Genomic DNA, 19,945 nt, shown 5'->3' with positions numbered 1-19,945 from the left:
TTTTGATTGCAACTTCAGATAGTACTGTCTGCCCATACTTAAAGGGGAATTATTACCTTTAGAGAGCATAGAAAGGCCCTGCCTAAACAAATGAATGAAGACTTTCCTGTGACAATGATCACCAAAAAGAGCTGTGTCAATATCATATTACTTCTGGTAATTAACCCTATAAATGAAACAACTAATGACCACAACATCTATACCAGAGGTGCAGTCTATGCTGAGACTGAAAGTAATTTATTTCAATTAAAAAAACTATCCCCCCTCCCACACACATACACAGAAATTAGCACAGACTCAAGTGCTCAATACTCAATTAAACAAATCAAAGTTGTAGTAATCCAAATCAGTCATTGTTCCATAAGCCTAAGCAACATACAAAAAAAACTAAACATTTACACTGTATAAAAATACATTTGTGGAAGAAATTCTGCCATCACGAATACATACATGTTAATTTAGGGATGTGGTACTGGACTGAACAGTAACTAACTTTGATGTCTTACAATCTTGAGTCAATTAAACACTCAAAAGGAGAGATTTCCAAACAAGGATGGTAACGTGTTGGGTTTGGGATGGGGTTTATAGCCTATTCGGTCATGGATCATTTGCTCTCGGGTCTTCCCTTCTGCGCCACCGGCTGTGCCACCCATCTCACTTGACGTTGCCACTCCAACTACATCTACCTCTTCCCGCTGTTTCTTACGGCTCTGAAAATGAAGAACACGGTACATTAATCCCGGAGAACCTGCAAAGATGCACACACGCATGTGACTTCTAAACAAAACGCTACTTTTATGTCTCTTCTGTTTGCTCTATGAGATTACCTCAAGTTCCTTCTTGACACTCTCAAACTCCTCTGTGTCATCCAATTTCAGCTCCAGACGTGTTGGCTTTCTTCGTAGCATCCTTGACTACTTTTGGGTAGCTCCTTAGTAACTATAAAAGACAAGAACGGCTTGTGAAATCTTAAACTATACTGATTACTTGACATTACGTTATAACTAGTGAACTTGAGCTCTTCTGCATGTAACACTGTAAGTCAAATTTACAGAAACATTTCGCATTTACACGTTAACATGACCCGTCGAGTGTTGACAGGAATTAGCAAGACCTAGAGAAAATTATATTGACATTATAGGTCAATTGGCTCAACATTACTTAACGTAACAAGCTGGCTAGTCAACAACAATACCAGTTTGGTGAGACAAACAATAGTTACAAACAATCAAAGTTCAAGCCAGTTAAGCCACGTATGTTTTGCAAATGGCAATAACAAAATAGTAAATATATAGATTATAGGCTGTTAGTTATAAGCATAATACATAGATAAATACCTACCACGAATTGTTCTTGCTATTCACTCACAGAGTCGCCATTACGTGACATCATCAATCGTGAAAGGTTTTGTGGGAAATGTGATTTTCTTATTCCAGAATATCACGAAACCTGAGGAGGACAATGAGAAAAAGAATATGGTGAAAACGAAAAAAAAAGTATATTTAGTGCATCTTACTAGTAATTCATTTTTTCAGCTGTAATTTAATCAACAATTATTTACATAGCAATAACACTACACAAGAACACTAACTATTGAGAGGACATCCTATACACTAGATGACGCAATATATCCTGGTGAACTTACTTTGGCAAGAGCTGAGAGCAGAGTGTTTACGCATATCCTGTGCGACTAGCAAAACGCGGCTGTTTCGTTCGGTTTGAGTCGCTTCTTCATATCAAAGGTAACTGTGAGTACATATAAGTATATTGTCACACAACTTCTTTATTAAACTTCCAATACTGCATTTGATACTTTTGCTGTTATTTGATAACCTAATATGTCGCGTTATTGTTATATTCTAATCCTAAAATATCAGGTAGATGTCGGGCGGTGCATGGTTCGGAAGTTTACTGTGCTGCTTGCCTAGCGATACAAACTTGTATCCAAAGTAGTAGTTAGTTAGTAGTTTTCTGTATTTCAGTAGAATTCAGAATAACACAGAATACAACACCAGAGGGCGAAGAGACGACAGTATCTTCATCTAGTCTAGGATTAACATTTGGTGACTTTGGTTTAGTATGTCGTCTTTAAACTGTTTGCACTGAATTCTGTTCCGTTAGTGGCCAATGGCCACAATGTGTTACTGAGCATTTAGGTTAGTTCTTGCACTGCAGCATATGGGGCCTCTGTCACACAGGCAGCCAAGGTTTTCAAAGGGGAACCATCTGGTCTGTATATACATGTAACCCAATCAAACTTTTACCCTGGTTCAATAGGCTCCAGGTCTGTTCATATACCTTTGGTAATAACTATAAAGATGTCGGACGACGAGGACGCCCCCATGGTGAAGAAGTCTCGCATCTTCTATGGAAGTCTGGAGGAGAAGGAGCGGGAACGTTTGGGCCGGGAAGGGGGCACTGGGTCAGGAAAAGATGGGGTCAAAGCTGGAATCGATGCTGGCAACATCAACATCTCTAGTGGTCAGTTGAACGTGAATTAATCTCAAAAGTTGTCCAAGGCCTCTGAGTCTAACCATTATTTGGCCCCAGGTTCAATAACATCTTAGTGAATGATTACCTGTAATTTCATGGACCCCGGAAAAGCAGGTATGTCTTGAGAAATAATGTGTGCACTGTCCCATAGGTGAAGTGATGGAGCTGGAGGATCGTATGAGCGAGAGACAGTCAGATGTGCTGCTTGAATTTGAGAGGCGCAAGAGGGCGAGGCAGATCACCGTATCCACTGACGACGCAGAGGTCAAAGCTTGCTTGCGGGCTCTCGGCGAGCCAATCACACTCTTTGGGGAGGGGCCCGCAGAGAGACGAGAAAGGTAAATTAACACAAAAGTAGTTAATTGCCATACTACTTCACGAGGACATTTATATATGTAGAAGTATTTGTTATAACTCTTTAAAACTCATACTGTGCTCTTTAAGCAGATGTATTTGACAGTCATTTCAATAGTCATTATGCCTTCTTAACTTTGGATTTCACATAGAGGTTTTACATTAAAAGTCTTCTTAATCTGATTCAGATTAAGGGCCGTCCTGTCTGTGGTGGGGCCTGACGCACTGAAGAAGTCTAAGAAGGAGGAAGAAAAATCCAAGCGCAGCCAGGATGAGGTGAGCAGTTCATCTGACCTCTGCTTTTTTGCCCAACTCTTTTCTGTATACGGTGCTGAAACTCACTTGCCCACAATGTGCTCCTCTTTTAGTGTCAGCAGACCTGGTATCACGAGGGCCCTACTTCTCTGAAAGATGCTCGACTGTGGATTGCCCACTACTCTTTGCCCAGGTAAACACTCCTCATCACGCTGAAGAGTATTGACAGGAAAAGTGTGTGTGTGTGGTTCAGAGTTAATCAAGGTCAAGCCAGAAAGTGGCACAAGCTTGATCTTTTCTAATGTACCATACCATGATCTAGCAAACATTTTTTTTTGGCCTGTTATTTTACAACCTCCATTAAAAGAAAGTATCCTGTTCGTAGCCCAAGATGTTGTTGCAGGTTAGAGTTTGTTATAAAGGCTACAGATGTGGATGACTGTTGGGGATAATGCAAAATGGCGATTTCAAATAGTCCTCTAATCTGGTGGTATTCAGGGCAATGACACGACTGGAGGAGGCCAGAGCCCACAAGGAAATCCCAGAGTCCACACGCACCGTCAAGCAACAGGAGCAACACAAAAACCTCAGGGTACGCAGCCAGAGCACATAACAACCAGTACACAGCACAACAAAACAGATTTTAAAAAGCGCCTTTAAAAACACAGTTTAAGAAATTATGAATAGATTAACCATTTGCATTCTATTTGTTTCTTTGCAAGGAAAGTTGTAGAGTGATGTGTGTTTTTTTGTTTTTGTTCTGTTTGTGTGTGTGTCCATTCTCTCTCTAGAATCTAAATAACTTCTGCAGTCAGATTGGAGATGACAGACCTATCTCATACTGTCAGTTCAGTCCAAACTCTAAACTACTGGTAACAGCGTCTTGGTACGTATTTGTTTATTTTATGTAGAAATAAAATGGATGTTTTCAGTCATATCCTGATGCACTGTCATGTTGATCAAAGACAATCAATGTACATTATCTTTTCTTTTTTTTTTCTATCACAAATGTTGTATAAATACATTCCTTTTGTGTGTCTTCAGGAGTGGCTTATGTAAACTCTGGAACATCCCAGACTGCAGCTTGGTCCGCACACTAAGGGGTAGGTGAATCAGTCCCTTGTGGTTTTGACAATAGTTCATACCATGGCCATGGGAAATTGTTGTTTCTGACTGGCTGACAGTTGTATGTTATTGTTGTATAGTACCGGTACCTGTAATTACTTGCATGGCATCCTATAAATAAATCCTGTCAAAAGTGTAATCACAAGTCAATATAGTCTGAATAATGACTGATATTGGCAACATTAATCATTCATCATGTTACAGCCCCACTAATTATGACATCTAAGACATGGGTGGAAACATGAAAATATCACCGGAAGATTGAATTGCCTAAGCTTGTACGTCTCCTTATCTGTTGTACTGGGCTCTAAATGTTTGCAATTAATGAGGGAGAGTACTGACAGCATGAGCTACACTCTCCTTCAGGTCACAATACCCATGTGGGGGCAATCAGCTTTCACCCAAAGGCCACACTGTCCCTGGAGGATTCGGACATCAACATGGCCTCTTGTTCCACCGATGGAACAGTCAAGCTGTGGAGTTTGGACAGGTCTGAATTTTATAAACGCACTGTATTTGTGTCTGTCAGCCATTCACAGAATAAACCAATCATACAAGGCACAATGGCTTCCTTTCTGGTAACAGGGTGAATATAATGGCAAAGTAAATGTTTGCCCTAATGTGAATTTATTTTGTTTGCGGATAAAGTAACAATGGGTAGTGTGTGTCTGTGTATTTGCACATACTCTATGTATGTACATTTGAGAGAGTGAAAGGAGGAAGCAGACATGGCTAATGCTTTTATCCTCGTGGCCTTTCAACAGTGACGAGCCAGTGGCCGACATAGAGGGGCACTCTGTGAGAGTGGCACGAGTAGCCTGGCACCCATCTGGGCGCTTCCTTGGTACCACCTGGTGAGTACAGTCGCTGCTGTTGTATTTCACCAAACAAAATGCGCCAAATTGCACCAAATTCAAACTCCCTAATGTCATCTTAATATGCTTACCTGTGCTTTCTTAATAAGGATCCGTAATTCCAATTCTTTCAATGCTCATTCTTTCTGTAATTCCTTCCCCTAACCACCCCAGTTATGATAACTCCTGGCGGCTGTGGGACTTGGACGCCCAAGAGGAAATTCTTCACCAAGAGGGCCACAGCAAGGGTGTCCATGACCTGGACTTCCACCCAGATGGCTCTTTGGCAGGGACAGGGTAAGGCCTGCAGACCAGCCACGGATGCACCTCATATTCTTCTCTGTCATTCAGCTTTCAGATCTAGCACTGATAAGACTCTTAGCTATGTTAGACAGTTCTTATTCTGTTTTGGTCATTAGACTGCAGGACATGACTAGGACTGGATCTTTACCTAAATATGGACTGAGACCATATTTCTTCTCTGTGCTTCAGCGTTGAGTACTTGGATCTAAGGCAGAATACTTTTTATGGTTGTTGTGAATCCTTGTGACTGGAAATGTCAAAACTTTAGACTCTGTACCTGCACATCAGATTGTATGGCTTCTTATTGGCATACAACTAATGACAATGATGGATGAAGGCAGCATCCATTTATCCTTCACATTGCAAGTCTTTGACAGGACAAGTCCTCAGGGTCTCTGAATCTGAACAACTTAACAGGCTGTAAATGTGTTGAGCCCCTCCTTGGCTCACTAATAACTGAAGTGATCTGTAATTTAATTAAAACTGAGGGTTTGTACGTAGTAAAAAAATCATTACATTTGGAAAAATCATGAAATTTGTTGGCCTGGAGAAGTTTTGGTAATATAAGTACGTTTTGGAATAGTCATGCAAATGTTTCATGTTTACAGGCATTTGGAAATGTATGGATAAAAATGTGTGTGGACCCTGAAAGCCAGTTACAGTTATTGTGACTGCAGACCTTGTAGAACAAAGAACCATTCACATGATTCGACTCATGTATGTGGCCCCTGACCCTAGTGTTGTGTACACACGCATACACAGACCTCATACTGCTGGGTCTCAAGCATGAAAACTGCTCTCTGTCATTAACAGCAGTATGTGTTCATATTGATTGTGCAATAGACATATTTCTAATGTAGTTAGGACCAAACTTGAAAAAAATCACTTCTACTTCACTTTCAGTTGAGCATTTTATTCTCTCTCTCTGCAGTGGTTTGGACGCGTTTGGCCGTGTTTGGGACCTGCGGACAGGCCGCTGTGTCATGTTTCTGGAGGGTCATTTGAAGGAAATCTACAGCATCAACTTTTCCCCCAACGGGTAAGTTGACACAACAGGCCGTTGTCCGTATACCCTCAATGGCCTAGTTGTTGATTTTGAACCCCAAGTACCAGGAAGAATCCCATAGTACAGATCAACTTTATATTAGAGGCATTTACCACATGTTATAATTGACATTACAGCAGCGCCATTGATTTTGAGATCTAGGCCTCATCAGTACTTTGTCAGGACCTGTTTAATTTAATGGACAGGATCATGTAAATGTTGGTATGCAGCTGCTGAAATAAGTTTTCCTCTGCAGCTTTAATGTGGCAACAGGAAGTGGGGATCACACCTGTAAGGTGTGGGACCTGCGTCAGAGGAAGTGTATCTACACCATCCCTGCCCATCAGAATCTCCTGTCTTCTGTCAAATTCCAGCGTGAGTCTCCTCCCTTCCACTATATCAGACCGAATATGAATGATCTTTTACAACAGCATTGGTTGGTGTTTTGAAAGGTGATTTAATTAAGAGTAAATTCAAGATTTGGCAAATTCATGAAGAGCATTGAACGCAAGGTATTTTGAAAATAACTACTGGGTTCAAATCGGGAGATTGGGCAGATCTTTAGACTGGTTCTGTGCTGTATTTTGGCCTGTCTTAACAAAATGACGCCCTGTTCAGCTGAAATGTTATGGAACTCTCCTTCCTCTTTCAGCCACTGACGGTCACTACCTGTTGACTGGGGCGTACGACAACATGGCTAAGGTGTGGACCCACCCTGGCTGGTCTCCACTGAAGACGCTGGCAGGTCACGAGGGCAAGGTCATGGGTCTTGATCTGTCTCCTGACGGACAGTTCATAGCAACTTGCTCCTATGACCGCACCTTCAAACTCTGGATGTCCGAATAACCGCGGCTTTGAGGAACTGTGTATGTATGTGTGTGTGCAGGTGTGTATGTGTCTGCAGGTGTGTATGTGTGTGCAGATGTTGATGAGTGAGTTATCGGGTGTTGTAAATGCATGACCCAAAGACCATTGGGTTTTACATAACCATCTTTTAGGACTGTTGGGTCACTAAAATTCCTTTGTAAGAGTGGATTTCGTATGAATTGACCAGATTCCCAAAATTTGTCATCAAACTTTGCAGCCCAGAAATGGATTGAATTTCTGTGGTCATCTCAGAGCTAGATTAAAATACATAATTTTCCTGTCAACCAGTTCCCCTTCTGGCAAACCATTCTGTAAAAAACTGATTTGTGGGTTTTATTATGGAGAATTAGAGTGGACATGGAGTGGACATATAATCCTGGAGAATTTATTATTTGTCATGTTTGTATGTACATTTTTAGATAAACAAAAAAGACTTGCAAAGCCTAATGACAATTCTAGTGAGATGCATGTCTTATGCCTCCTTTTTTTCAATGCCTCAATTCTTTAGTCTTTTTTTATTAAAAAAAAACAATAATAGTCAGAAGTCTGTCATTATTTCATAGACCTTCTCTCCACTGTGATGTAAACAAAAGCATCGGAAACACACGCATCTCTCTTTCTGTCTTTCTGAGGACATTTTCTCACCAGCAGTCCTGAGAAAACCCCAGTGTCCCTTAACCCCAGAAATCAGAAAGCATCAACTGAAAGTGTCCTCCATGTAAGTGCAGGAGGCAGGCCAAAGACCATGAAGGGCCATCAGCTGGTCTTGAAGCTCATCGAGTTTGCAGACTCCTACACGTTTGTTCACAGACGTCTTCGTCTTCCGCCCTGCTTGGCATTACTGAATTGAGAAGTGTGTGTGTGTGGTGGCTTTTGTGGGTTCTTTAGCAACACCACCAGTTGCTCATGGTCCTGTGCATCAAGTCTACATCTGAGGAACTATGTCCTCAGGCTGACCAGCAGATGGTGGGCCCTACTTGAAGTCCCAGTCCCGGTGGGATTTTTCTTTGCATGTTTAATGGAGCACTGAAGTGCCTCTTCGTCTGTGGTCTGTAGGTCGATGAACCTGTGGTCTCTCCAGCACATGACTGACTCACAGGCCAGTTACAGAGCTATGCGCTGATGGACAGTAGTTGCGATTTAACGACACAAAAAAAGTCCTCCCTGCGAACTAAGCCCATCCGGCCTCTTCACATATGAAGTCTGCAGTCTCAGCCAGTGTTAATTTTGGCAGCTATTTTAGATTTAGTCTTAGTCTTAGTCTTTAGACGAAAATGCATATTAGTTTTAGTCACTTTTAGTCATTTTTATCCTGCTTAGTTTTAGTCTAGTTTTCGTCGACGAAAACTCAGAACATTTTAGTCTAGTTTTAGTCGACGAAGTCTCATTACATTTTAGTCTAGTTTTAGTCACATTAAACTAAAAATTAAGTCCATCTTATAGTCACATTAAACTCCTTTCCATCCCTTCTCAGGCCCGGGGACCCCTTGTGTTGTGTCTACAACTGCATAATAGTCAAGCTTGCAGTACTTAAACTGTGGATGCAATTAGTCTCTAAGATACAGATCTCCTATGCCTACAGCTGAATTCCAATGAATTCAATGTAAATAATAATTTTAAGGCAATACTTAATTAACAGTATTATCATTAAAATATAAGAGAATATCAAGTCTAGATTTTGAAGATTCAAATGATCTGATAACACAATACAACTACTATGCCTACCTGGCCTTAGTTAAATCAACCACATATCCTCCATATGAATTGCTGTGCAATCTGATAACCAACATACAGTATTTAGCTAGACGGATAGTTTGAGAGTTGATAATAGTGCCAATGATAATAACAATTGCATAAATAGACAAGGTTATGTAAACCAATCACATATTCATTTATTTTTTCTTGATTAATGTCATGCGTGGCCTGTCCTATAGTCCACTCTGCAATGTGTTTACTAGCTAGTTATCGATAGCTAGTATAACTTAGCTATGCTACCTCATAGTTAGCCAACGTTAGCTAGCTAAAAGTTTTGGAACTCATTTGCCAAGCCAAACGGGAGGTTTCAATCGAAAATGACTAGCTAGTTATCCAAGCTGACACAACCTATACACTCGACTGCTCCTTTGAAGTTAACTTAACGTTGGCTAATATATTCGAATAACTAGTTAACATTAGCTAATTATCATTGACAGTTACTAGCTAATTTACCTTGGCATAAATGGCAGGGTTGTCTTGTGCGCTTTCAGGTGCCTCTTGTTGTGTTCTTCCCACCTATTTTGAAGCCACAAGGTTTCTCTCCGGTTATTGCGGTGCATTGTGTTTTATTTTCTGTCAAGTTATAATTAAAGACTGTCCAGATATCTATTCCTATTTGTCTCCAGTACCGAGTGCTTGAACTTCAGCCATCATAACGTTCAGCCATAGGGCGTCACTTGCATGTCTGGCCATCTCAGGGAGTGGAGGAGGGATAGATACAGGACCGGGCAACATTCAACCAATGATGCGCATACAAGTTTAGAAAAAAAAAACAATTGTGATTTAGTCAACCACCAACATTTTCGTCTCGTCTCGTCAACGAAAGTTAAAATAGATTTAGTCATAGTTTTTATTTATAAATATCCGTTTTCGTCACGTCTTAGTCTCGTTTTAGTCACGGAAAAAAGGTCGTTAACGAATATTTTTCGTCATAGTTTTCGTCAACGAAATTAACACTGGTCTCAGCTGAGCTGTGTGTTCCTCCTCTGTCTTCAGAAGCACCAGCAGCAGAGCGCGCAGTGGCGGCAGCAGGGGCTCCTCTGGAAGCGCGGCTCGGCCAGGGCCCCCTGCACCCAGGCCGAGGGGGGCTGCTCCACGATGGGTGGCGACGGCTGCTTGTTGAAGGAGATCTTGTGCTCCAGGTGACCTCCGAGGCCCCCAGGGCCGCCTTGCCGGGCCCCGCCCCTCACGCTGTCCGCCTCGGCCTTCACGCCCAGGAAGGCGGCCAGGTCCAGGTCAAGGCCACCGGCGCCCCCGCGAGGCAAAGGGGTGTTCTGCCGACACTGGGGGCAGGGGATCCACATCTGGTTCAAACAGAAAAGGCGGCAGATAAGGGATGTCAGTTGTGTTTTAATGTGTGCTAACAACATCAGGGTTGTTATGGGTTTGAGGCCCATAGAAAAGAACGCACAGATAAAGCTGTCTCTTCTCTGTATTTAGAGAAGGTGTTAAGAGCACATCCGAGTCCCTTTACTGATTGTGTAATCTCAGTCTCCACATAGAATTGATCAGGTCCTTCAGGTAGGCTTTTTCTACTCAGGTTTAATGAAAATCTACAGCCACTTTTGCACTGATCAGAAAAAAACTGTATGCTGTGGTACACTTTGGATAAAAAGATGTTCTGAATAAATAGAAGCAAAAGTTTTCCGTGGCATCTGAGTTCATTCGAGAATTCTGATTCCCTTCACAAGAGTTGTGTGTTTATTACATGGACTTGGACAAGGACTTCATAAACCTGGGTGACTTAACTCTGTGGTCAGGCAGAAAGTTCATGGTATGTTCTTAAATGTGCTCCTGACCCCAGTGGTTCTGGGTCAACAGCCATGAATTGTTTCAAAGTTAGAGGACTGACAGGATAAAGCTTCTACTGTCCATATCCCAAGACATCAAAGAGCCCCACTGCTGCTATCTATGAAGACAGATTGGGCCTTTTTCCTACACAGACAGCCCATGATTAAAGGCTAGCGCTCACATGTTACCTACTTACACAAGAGTTAAATCCCTAGCAGATAAGGGCTTTTTTGCAAATTGTAAGACTTCTAGCCTGACCGTATACATGTAATGTAACGTTCCATATAAATATACGTTTAGCGTATCTGTTAAAATAGAAAATTGCTATTGACACACAAACTTTAAAATAAGGACTCTCCAGGAGATAATTGGACTGAAAGTTAAATATGTATGTGTGTGTCCATGGTCACCTGCTCATTGATGATGGTGTCCAGACGTCGCAGACACGCTTGACAGAAGGTGTGCCCGCAGTACAGCTTGCGGGGCAGCCGGTCGCCCAGGTTGTAGGCGCTGTAGCAGATAATGCAGTCCAACTTGCGGCTGTCTCTGGAGGGAGTCACGTCTACAGGCTCCACATCGCCCTCCACTGGAGCCTCTGGCACCGGTACGTCTTCCTCAGACATCTCTCCCTGTAGTCATTTAAACGTGTTAATAACAGTTTAATAACGTTGGCTATTCGTTGCACTGACATCAAATGTCCTCTTCTTATGAGAACGATTTGTTGTCCTCCTGACCTACTATAAACACCACTTCCGCAAACATGAAAATTGCACAACCCCTAGTACAATGTGGAGAAGTGTTGGCCTGAGAGGTTCCGCTGTTTTGTTTCTTCTTTCTATTCTCTCATTAATAAACAGCGAACACCAGTACAACATAACGCAAAAAAGTGATCTACATAAAACAAAAAAAGTTACCTACACGAAACTTTACATCGCAAAGCTGCTTAGTTGCAGTCAAGCAAAATGCATCTGGACATCAGGGGATAACCCAAATGTTGTATTTGTTTCTCTGTCTTCAACATTATATTGTGTCATTCGTTTATCCCATCTCAGGCTTGCAAAGGAACTTCATTTAGCTTAATTTGAGTTTAGATTAATTGTAGACAGACAGATAGGTCAGTTTATAGCCTACGAGCTGCAGGCTGTCTCAGTTAGATTTTCAGCAAAGAGAGAATTAATAAATGTGTCTACTACCTCTTTATGACAAGCCTATATTACATTGATTTCTTTGGTAGATTAGCGAAAGCCAGCAGCCTCATTATTTCTTAACTCTGAACCAGTGACAGCTCAGGTCAATAAGCCTGAAACATGAATAATTTACAGAGAGGAACAATACAGGATCAAATGCATGAGAAACATGACCAAACAAAATGGAAAATGGTCAAGTAACGTAATACATGATCATTATATAATGAAACAATACACAATTTGTTATGGAAGGGTATGACTATATTCTAGAAGATGCGATCTGAGGCCAAGATAATCTCCATAGCAAGACAAAAACACAAATGGAAATTAAAATGTATATGTAGAACATTTGTTTAAGTAATGTTATAATTGTGTACCACATTTGGTTTGCCAAAATCATGAACTTTGCCAGAAATTGCCATGAAACATGGCATATAAATTAACAGGCTTTAGGCTATATATATATATATATATATATATATATATATATATATATATATGTTGTGGACTCACCTTGTTTGGCTAGGTCTCCCAAGCTACTGGTGGCTGGAGTCGCTGTGGTGGTGTCCGAGTGGCTTTCTCTCAGCGGCGTTCATCTCAAACCAGACTCAGTTTGTTCCTGCATGGGAGGCTCCTGTTTGTTTCTGTTCCCTACAGCCGACTCTATCAAACAGTCAAACAGGTGTGTATGTGTGTGGGAAAGCCAGAGTGTACGTGTGTGTGCATGTCTGTGTGAGTGTGTGTGTGTGTGTGTGTTTGTGTGTGCAGAATGTAGGATAACCAAGCAAATACACACACACACACGCACACACATGCACACACACACACAGATAGTCAGAGGGTTGTCCCTGTTATGTCCTGTAATACAGGTCTGGCTTTTGTTTGCCTACTCTGTCACCACAGCTCCTTTCAAGTGAAGGGCAAACAGAGTGTGCCAATGCCGTGGCTCACTTCCCAGGAGTCTTTAATATTTAAGACTCATGCTGATGCATCCCACGCATTTCACTACTTAGTGTGAGAACTAAATGATAAGGATAGAGGATGCTGAGAGGGGAACAGGAGAACAGAACTTGTTTTCTTGTAGTGTTCTCTCTCGCGCGCGCGCGCGCGCACACACACACACACACACACACACACACACACACACACACACACACACACACACACACACACACACACACACACACACACACACACACACACACACACACACACAGAGACACACACACACAGAGACACACACACACACACACACACAGACAGACAGACAGACAGACAGACAGACAGACAGACAGACAGACACACACACACACACACACACACACACACACACACACACACACACACACACACACACACACACACACACACACACACACACACACACACACACACTCACACACAGACACACACAGACACACACATGCATAGACCAGGATGCGGTTTAACATACTTTGCACATTGTGTGTACGTGTGTGTTTGTGTGTGTGTGTGAGTGGTCGGTCCAGCTGTCTGAGAGGGTGAAAGGGGAGAACGGCTCACATCCCTGTTGGGAGCATTGCGAGCAGTGTGGGCCGATCACCTTACATACAGGCAACAAAGGACACACTGAAACCTGATCCCACTCACCCGTGGCCCGCCTGTCATCGGCATGGGCCAGCCAAACTAGCCAGGAGAACAAGTGTTCATCCCCAGCCCCCACCACTGGGTTGGTTTGATCCAGACCCCTGTGCCCCAGCACAAAGTCCAAACCAAGACAGATACATTTGGGGGTACCCATAGATATCATGTTTGGTGTGTGTAATCAGTGAGAACAAGGACAATCAGCAGTAGTCATTCAACTGTAAGTGTCACTGATGATGTTAATCTAGCTCCTAAATGCTCCTATCCTTTAGTCCCACCGCTAACACTGGTTACCCTGGACACAAACACTACATTAGAGGCTTTGCCCTGGAATCTGACTAATAACATAATCATTTTCTCACTCTTTTCAGACAATTTACATCTGTGCAAAATTTGAACTGATTTTTTATTATTATTAATGTTATATTTCTAAGTAAACATACTTTCAGTTGCACTGTCTTCTTTGTCTCTACTTTCGCTATCTCAATTTGATGGCTGTGATGGTTGGGCAGCTCATTACTGCAGTTTATTTTTAAAACCACATGATGGCAGCACACATTAAAGAGCCCCTTCACAGTGTAAGGGTGATGAATCCACTGCAAACACAGCATATTCCTATGTCTAGGCTATACATCTAATATTACACTCTAACAATACAGTGACATTATGTTCCAGTAAGACCTTTGAATGCTTTCCAGTATCTGAAAACCCTGAGTAGAGCCTGCCTTGACAATGCTCTCCTTTATCGTGGAGATTAAGCCTATTGTTGCTGAAAACCTGTTATGAACAATGCAGTGCCGGTCTTAGTTTCAGCTCGCAGTGATAGATCAGTGTGCTCAGTTGTTATCACCTACGATGAAGCAAGGCCGAAGGTTCACACCCAGCACTTAAATGTTAAATAAACAGTGTTCTTCTGCTTTAGCCATGGCCAGCTGACGTGAAACCCCTCCCCCCCGGTTTTACCTGGAGGGGAGGGATCACGTTCAAGTTTAACCACCCTTTTTCCCGCTGGTTGAGGGAGCAGGGAAAGAGAACACAATGTGCTGTGTCATGGCTCGTGGCCAGGCTATTTTGCTGCCTCTCTACTTTAGTCGGCAAAGTAGGTCTGTGTTTTTTGCTGACTGAACCTAAATAGTCCTCCAGGACAAGCACATTGAGGTGTAAATAAATGTATTAATCATAAATAAGATATAAATGACCAGTGTGATGCACATCTCTCCACAGGGAGCTCAGATCGGGCTGAGCAGTGCTGTCCTACTCCCAGCTGACTGCAGTGTACTTTAGTCTACTGTAAGAAAAGCTGTGCATCTGCCATTCCGAGTCTAAGAATAGTGGGAGGTTTTATGTAACTTTCCATCAGTTGACAAACTGGTTCCCACTTCGATCTGTGTGATTCTGCATCATTCCGCAACATTCTGTTTGATGTGAGGTGAATTATTTCACAGAATTTATCCTGCCTGTCTATTGTACATTATGGGTTGAAAGAGGCCAGGGATCACAGGTATTCAGAGAACCTTTTCAGCTGTTGTTCCAATATTTAGCTCCTCAATAAAACAAAGATATTCATCCCACCCATTCTAATGTTGTTATCTACTGTAATGAGAATGAGCAATTTTGTGTGAGTGATCTTCATTTTGGTCCATCTATCCCCATCTCTATCTCTCCCTCTCTGTCTGTTTGTGTGTGTTTAAATAGTCAGGAATGCTGCTTATCCGCATGGTTAGATGGTTCTGATGACGGCACCATGTCAAGTCTTCTCCAGGGGTCATCACTATTCTCGAACAGGTTATCCTTAAGCTGAGTATGAGAACTCTTGAGTAGTACAAACAAATGGACTAAAAGGCTGATGAGAAACTAAATGTCACCAGACAGACTGTAATTGAATAGTTGTGCCAAACAGTAATGTTCATGGCTTAAATTGAATTTATATTTCATTAGTTCACACTGACCCCTTCGATTTGCAATTATGTCAGTGGAAGACTTGAAAGTCTTGTCTTTAATCTGTTCTTTTGGCCATAACCTAATGTTTACACTGTCAGCAACGCTGTGGGTTTCACACATAGACACCCCCCCCAGACACACACAAACACACATTTCAGATAAAAAAAACATCTGCACACGCACACACACTCACAAACAGATACATATACACACAACAGGTACATACACACACACACACACACACACACACACACACACACATCAGATCAAAAAACATTGTTTCTGCTTTTGTGGGCTTAACATCCATTTGTCCTTTACTGCTCTTGTGTTGCCGAGCTGTTCCCATGGATACCCCCTGCTCTCCAAAATCACTCGAGCCCCTCTGAGGTCTGAGCCAGCGCCACATCAGGCCACTGGACAAAGACAAGACAAACAACACAGTCACAGATTATGCTGCTATTAGAGGCCTGCAAACATTCGTCAAACAGCAGGGTATGTTTGTATGTTTACACTGGGTATTTGGGAATGCTATTAGTGTAGGTCAAAGAGAGGAGGAAAGTGAAGGTGGGTGGGTGGGTGGGTGGAGTAAGGTAAGGCCAGTTTTACCTGTCTGTCTTTTTCAGGTGAGCAGTTTCCACCACCAAAACAAAAGCCGCGTCACACTAGGTTGTTGTTCTGTGAGCGCGGAGTGTATCATAGATTAATTAAATATGTCAAGCTAGACAAGAATGTTGTGTCTTTGTTTCTGTGCTTACTCACAGGGCTGTAATGTCAATGGCGTGTCCTTGTAGACAAGAAAACACCCAATAAAAGAACAGAGCATGATAACATTCAATCTGGAGTAGGTTTGAGTCAGAAATATATTTGTGTTGATTTTAGGCACGTGACTGTTTCACAATTTGCGCCTCAGTCAGTAGATTTAGGCATGTTAATACAACCTGCATGTTAATGTTATTCACCATAAAATAACCCTTGACCTTGTTGATCTCAACAAATAAATGTGCCAGTTGAGTTGAATACCAATGATAACTTATAAAAACAAGGAAACTATCAACACAATCAGCACAATCAAATGTAAGTGAAACTCAACTCCTTCAATGTCCTGACTTGTCAAACTAGAAAGAACACCAATGCAGCGTAGCAATTTGTGTTTTTAAACCGGTTCTGCTGCCATCATCACGTAGACTCCCTCTCCCACATGCCAGCTCCATGGCAACGGATGAAACAATGGTTTAACTCAATATTCTCATATCCTTTTATTATAACATAACTTATATTGAGTTGAACAATTACTCAAGTTGTTGTGAATGGCCCCACCAGTATCTCCAAACACGTAGACGTTGCCCTTCTTTTGAATTGAATTCCAGGTAGGGCAACAGTCTGAGGCTTCAGTGATGGAGCACAAAAGGCAGTCTAGTGTGTGGGTCTTCCTTCCTCGAGTCCCTTCAGGAGGGTTATCATCCTTGTAAGGACAGGGGAATGCATGCGTCCCTGGAGAGGGTGGATGTGACTGTGGTTTGATTTCAATGACTGGGGTGTGGTTAACCGGAGGAACTCATCCATCAAGACACCCAGAAACCATGAGGCTTTCAAATTCCTTCATTCTTTAGCTTCAGACCCAAAGGTCTTGCATTCTTTTTGCATTTCTGAAAAAGTTACCTTCACTGAAACTGGAGAGCACAGTACTCCAATCTCTTTTGTTTGGGAACAATAAGATAGAAACAGTGGTAACAGGTTATATACATATGGCAACAATCAATGGCTGAACTCAACAATCCTCGCTATGTGCACTTGTCCATACAGCTAGAAAGTACTGCAGCTCCCCAGCCCAGCCACACCCCAATAAATAAACACTTACAACAATGACGGGTCTGGGCTTAAGTAAGGCCATAAAGCTGTTCTACCAGGCACTTTGAGCATTATTAGTACCCTACCCCAGTACAATACAGGAGTATCGCAAGAATGGCATTGTCCTAACAGGAACATGGCATGGGGCATGGGTAATAACATCAATACTTTGTACAGTAATCAATTATACTCTTTGTTAAGACACTGTCATTTGGGGTGGCTTGAACTCAGCTGTCTGTGAGAAAATGGTGGCACTGGCCAAGCCCCCATCCCCAGGTCCTTTCCATAGTCTGCCAAAGGGCCTTGAAGCCCTAAGGTGTTGGCATCTCACTTTCGACGGCAACGGTAACAGCAGGCATTGCAACGGCCGACCTGCTCCTCATCCTCTTTGACCGTGTAGTTGCCCTCGCCTCCATAGGGCGGAGGGTTCTGAGTACCATTCTTGGCCTCCGTGCCATAGACGGGCACGCCGTCATAAGGGTTGGCACCGTTATTGCCCTCCAGAGCCATGGGGTTGATGATCACCGTGCTGTTGTCGTCGGTGCGCAGCTGGGCACGGGGGATGGTTACGCTACCGTACGGGTTTTCCATGGAGATATTCATGGTGACACTGTGCGGTGGACGAGGCTTGGCACTGTCAGGACGGTAGAACTTCCTGTTTCTCTCAGGTCAGGACGGTAGAATTTCTCTCACACTTTTTTCAGCCAAATGGAACTAAATCTGATGCTGAAGCATAGGTGCTGGTGTATGTGGTGTATTTGGTGATTCCTGTGGGCACAAATAAACACATGATGATGATAGATAGATAGATAGATAGATAGATAGATAGATAGATAGATGGATATATAGATACAAGTTCTTATTTGATCCTCAAAGGGAAATTAAAGGTAGATAAGTGGGAATCGTTGGTTGTGATGACCTCCATAGACTGTATTAAAAAAACTGAGAGTGATAATGTTGTTCAAACAAAAAACAAATGAGATTGAGGATTATGAGGGGATTATGAAGCGGGAAAGCAACAAATCAATGAGACCAAGCACTAATCATACCAAACAATAAAACAGCATTTTTTTTCCTCTGTTCAATTTCCTCTGTTTTGATACAGCAGATTAAAGACGTGGATGTCTGTGCTTGGCATTACTGTGAGCCAGCAGAGGGCCAGACCCATGTGCCTTAATCTCACGGCTATTCCAATCTCTTTGTATTCCCAACTATTTTAATCTCTGACTGTTGTTTTGTGTGTACGATCCTTAAAGTTGACATAAAAATGAAACAAGTTGAATACCAATTTCTCACAGTTACATAAATCGGAGCAAGGAATAATGAGTCTACAAAGCTCGACACAAATTGTCTTTTAAAAACTCACCTTTAGGACTTTGGCTGAGTGAAACTATAGCAGGCACCAGCTGTCATCTCTCTTCCATATGGGGCTCCTCTGTGTGACTCCTCTGCGCCTCGGCGTGGGGACTTATCTTCAGCGCTCCTGCGGGACGAGGGCCACACCTGTGCGTGGCCGCGCCTGGACTGAGGTGACCACAGCCAGGGAGCGGGAGGAGTTTGTGTTCCTGAGGGAGAGTCAGAGAGTGAGTAAGAGAGAGAGAGAGACGAGAAAGACACAGAGAGAGAGGGAGAGAGAGAGAGATAGAGAGAAAGAGAGGGAGTGTCTGGCCCCTCCCTGCCCCCGTGGCGTCGCTCCTGCTGCCGAAACCCTTGGGGAGGTGTGGTGGGAGTCGGCTGAGTCAGTTCAGGAATGTCACTCATTCACTCTTGTGCTTTATTTCTGCCCCTCTCCCTCTCTGCCATGCCTTTCGCAACTCAGGTGCAGGTGCGTTACCATCCTAGTCGGCTTCCTTCACACACAAGTGCAGACACACTCACACACACTTATAATCACCACATGTACACACACACACACACTCTCTCATACACACACATTTCTTTCTCTTGTCTTCTCCATGTGTCTTTGATTGACACAGAAACCAGGTGCTTTATCAAAATGTTCTCCCTCAAACCACCCAAAACGGCCCTCAGTCCAAGCTCATATTGAGTTCCAGGACTAGTCTCTTTAAAACCACCAAATGAGAGCCATGCGTGTAGCTTAGGCCACCCTCAGGACAGGGAAACATGTTTTAATCATGACTGACATTTCTGCAACCATAGGAACAGGATTGCCTGCATAGTCGCTATGGGGTCACTGTGTACGGCAGTATCACTGTAGTGACGTGTCTCAGTTGAAGATTTAACTGGTTCAAAAAAGTCTCCCCTTGTGTGCACTTGAGACCTGAAGCCCATTGTTTAGAGAGCATGTGTGCTTTATAAACATTTACATTCTACCAAGGTTACTTAACCAAGGAAACTAGGTGGAAAATAACTAGGATAATTGGCCACATATGTCTTGTTGTGATCTAGAATGTTGACCGTCGTGAAGCTTTTGAGTTACTAAGGTTTAGAAGGCTTAAATTACCGCTGATGCCTTGTTCATTGTTGAGGTGGCAGTGACTGCT

The 19,945-nt window shown here is 42.7% G+C and overlaps 4 protein-coding genes across 5 annotated transcripts; 1 reads left to right on the top strand and 3 right to left on the bottom strand.

The window, feature by feature from the left end:
• Nucleotides 1–198: 198 nt before the first annotated feature.
• On the bottom strand, nt 199–1,446 carry cdc26 (cell division cycle 26 homolog). The gene is made up of 3 exons (XM_042704474.1): nt 1,342–1,446; nt 828–939; nt 199–710 (listed from the first exon to the last, which is right to left on the bottom strand). Exons 2-3 carry the CDS (start codon nt 906–908, stop codon nt 528–530), a joined length of 264 nt encoding a protein of 87 aa, XP_042560408.1. The 5' UTR covers nt 909–939; nt 1,342–1,446; the 3' UTR covers nt 199–527.
• Nucleotides 1,447–1,639: 193 nt separating this feature from the next.
• prpf4 (PRP4 pre-mRNA processing factor 4 homolog (yeast)) lies at nt 1,640–7,833 on the top strand. Of its 2 annotated transcripts, none has more exons than XM_042704471.1 (14): nt 1,640–1,742; nt 2,278–2,481; nt 2,645–2,831; nt 3,036–3,123; nt 3,216–3,295; nt 3,601–3,694; nt 3,894–3,988; nt 4,147–4,205; nt 4,594–4,717; nt 4,992–5,081; nt 5,256–5,378; nt 6,316–6,423; nt 6,686–6,804; nt 7,082–7,833. In XM_042704471.1, exons 2-14 carry the CDS (start codon nt 2,319–2,321, stop codon nt 7,273–7,275), a joined length of 1,524 nt encoding a protein of 507 aa, XP_042560405.1. In that variant the 5' UTR covers nt 1,640–1,742; nt 2,278–2,318; the 3' UTR covers nt 7,276–7,833. The 2 variants fall into 2 exon arrangements, with proteins under 2 accessions (XP_042560405.1, XP_042560406.1); XM_042704472.1 differs by having other exon boundaries at nt 1,653–1,748.
• Nucleotides 7,834–10,016: 2,183 nt separating this feature from the next.
• On the bottom strand, nt 10,017–11,592 carry rnf224 (ring finger protein 224). The gene is made up of 2 exons (XM_042704477.1): nt 11,253–11,592; nt 10,017–10,355 (listed from the first exon to the last, which is right to left on the bottom strand). Exons 1-2 carry the CDS (start codon nt 11,463–11,465, stop codon nt 10,044–10,046), a joined length of 525 nt encoding a protein of 174 aa, XP_042560411.1. The 5' UTR covers nt 11,466–11,592; the 3' UTR covers nt 10,017–10,043.
• A 5,242-nt stretch (nt 11,593–16,834) lies between these two features.
• si:ch211-202f5.3 lies at nt 16,835–18,962 on the bottom strand. Its single transcript, XM_042704476.1, has 2 exons — nt 18,808–18,962; nt 16,835–18,209 (listed from the first exon to the last, which is right to left on the bottom strand). Exon 2 carries the CDS (start codon nt 18,042–18,044, stop codon nt 17,769–17,771), a length of 276 nt encoding a protein of 91 aa, XP_042560410.1. The 5' UTR covers nt 18,045–18,209; nt 18,808–18,962; the 3' UTR covers nt 16,835–17,768.
• Nucleotides 18,963–19,945: the final 983 nt, after the last annotated feature.

Source organism: Clupea harengus, unplaced genomic scaffold (assembly GCF_900700415.2).
Source record: "Clupea harengus unplaced genomic scaffold, Ch_v2.0.2, whole genome shotgun sequence".
Taxonomy (NCBI): domain Eukaryota; kingdom Metazoa; phylum Chordata; class Actinopteri; order Clupeiformes; family Clupeidae; genus Clupea; species Clupea harengus.
The sequence above is the reverse complement of the archived record's forward strand: the minus strand, read 5'-3'. Positions and strand labels throughout refer to the sequence as shown.

Excerpts from the sequence above, each read along its gene's own strand:
- rnf224 (XM_042704477.1), bottom strand. The coding sequence starts at position 11,465 with ATGTCTGAGGAAGACGTACCGGTGCCAGAGGCTCCAGTGGAGGGCGAT. Across the intron at positions 10,356-11,252 it reads ACACCATCATCAATGAGCAG|ATGTGGATCCCCTGCCCCCA; the intron begins GTGACCATGGAC and ends TGTTTGAACCAG.
- cdc26 (XM_042704474.1), bottom strand. The coding sequence starts at position 908 with ATGCTACGAAGAAAGCCAACACGTCTGGAGCTGAAATTGGATGACACA. Across the intron at positions 711-827 it reads GTGTCAAGAAGGAACTTGAG|AGCCGTAAGAAACAGCGGGA; the intron begins GTAATCTCATAG and ends CTTCATTTTCAG.
- prpf4 (XM_042704471.1), top strand. The coding sequence starts at position 2,319 with ATGTCGGACGACGAGGACGCCCCCATGGTGAAGAAGTCTCGCATCTTC. Across the intron at positions 2,482-2,644 it reads CAACATCAACATCTCTAGTG|GTGAAGTGATGGAGCTGGAG; the intron begins GTCAGTTGAACG and ends ACTGTCCCATAG. Across the intron at positions 6,424-6,685 it reads ATCAACTTTTCCCCCAACGG|CTTTAATGTGGCAACAGGAA; the intron begins GTAAGTTGACAC and ends TTTCCTCTGCAG.
- si:ch211-202f5.3 (XM_042704476.1), bottom strand. The coding sequence starts at position 18,044 with ATGAATATCTCCATGGAAAACCCGTACGGTAGCGTAACCATCCCCCGT.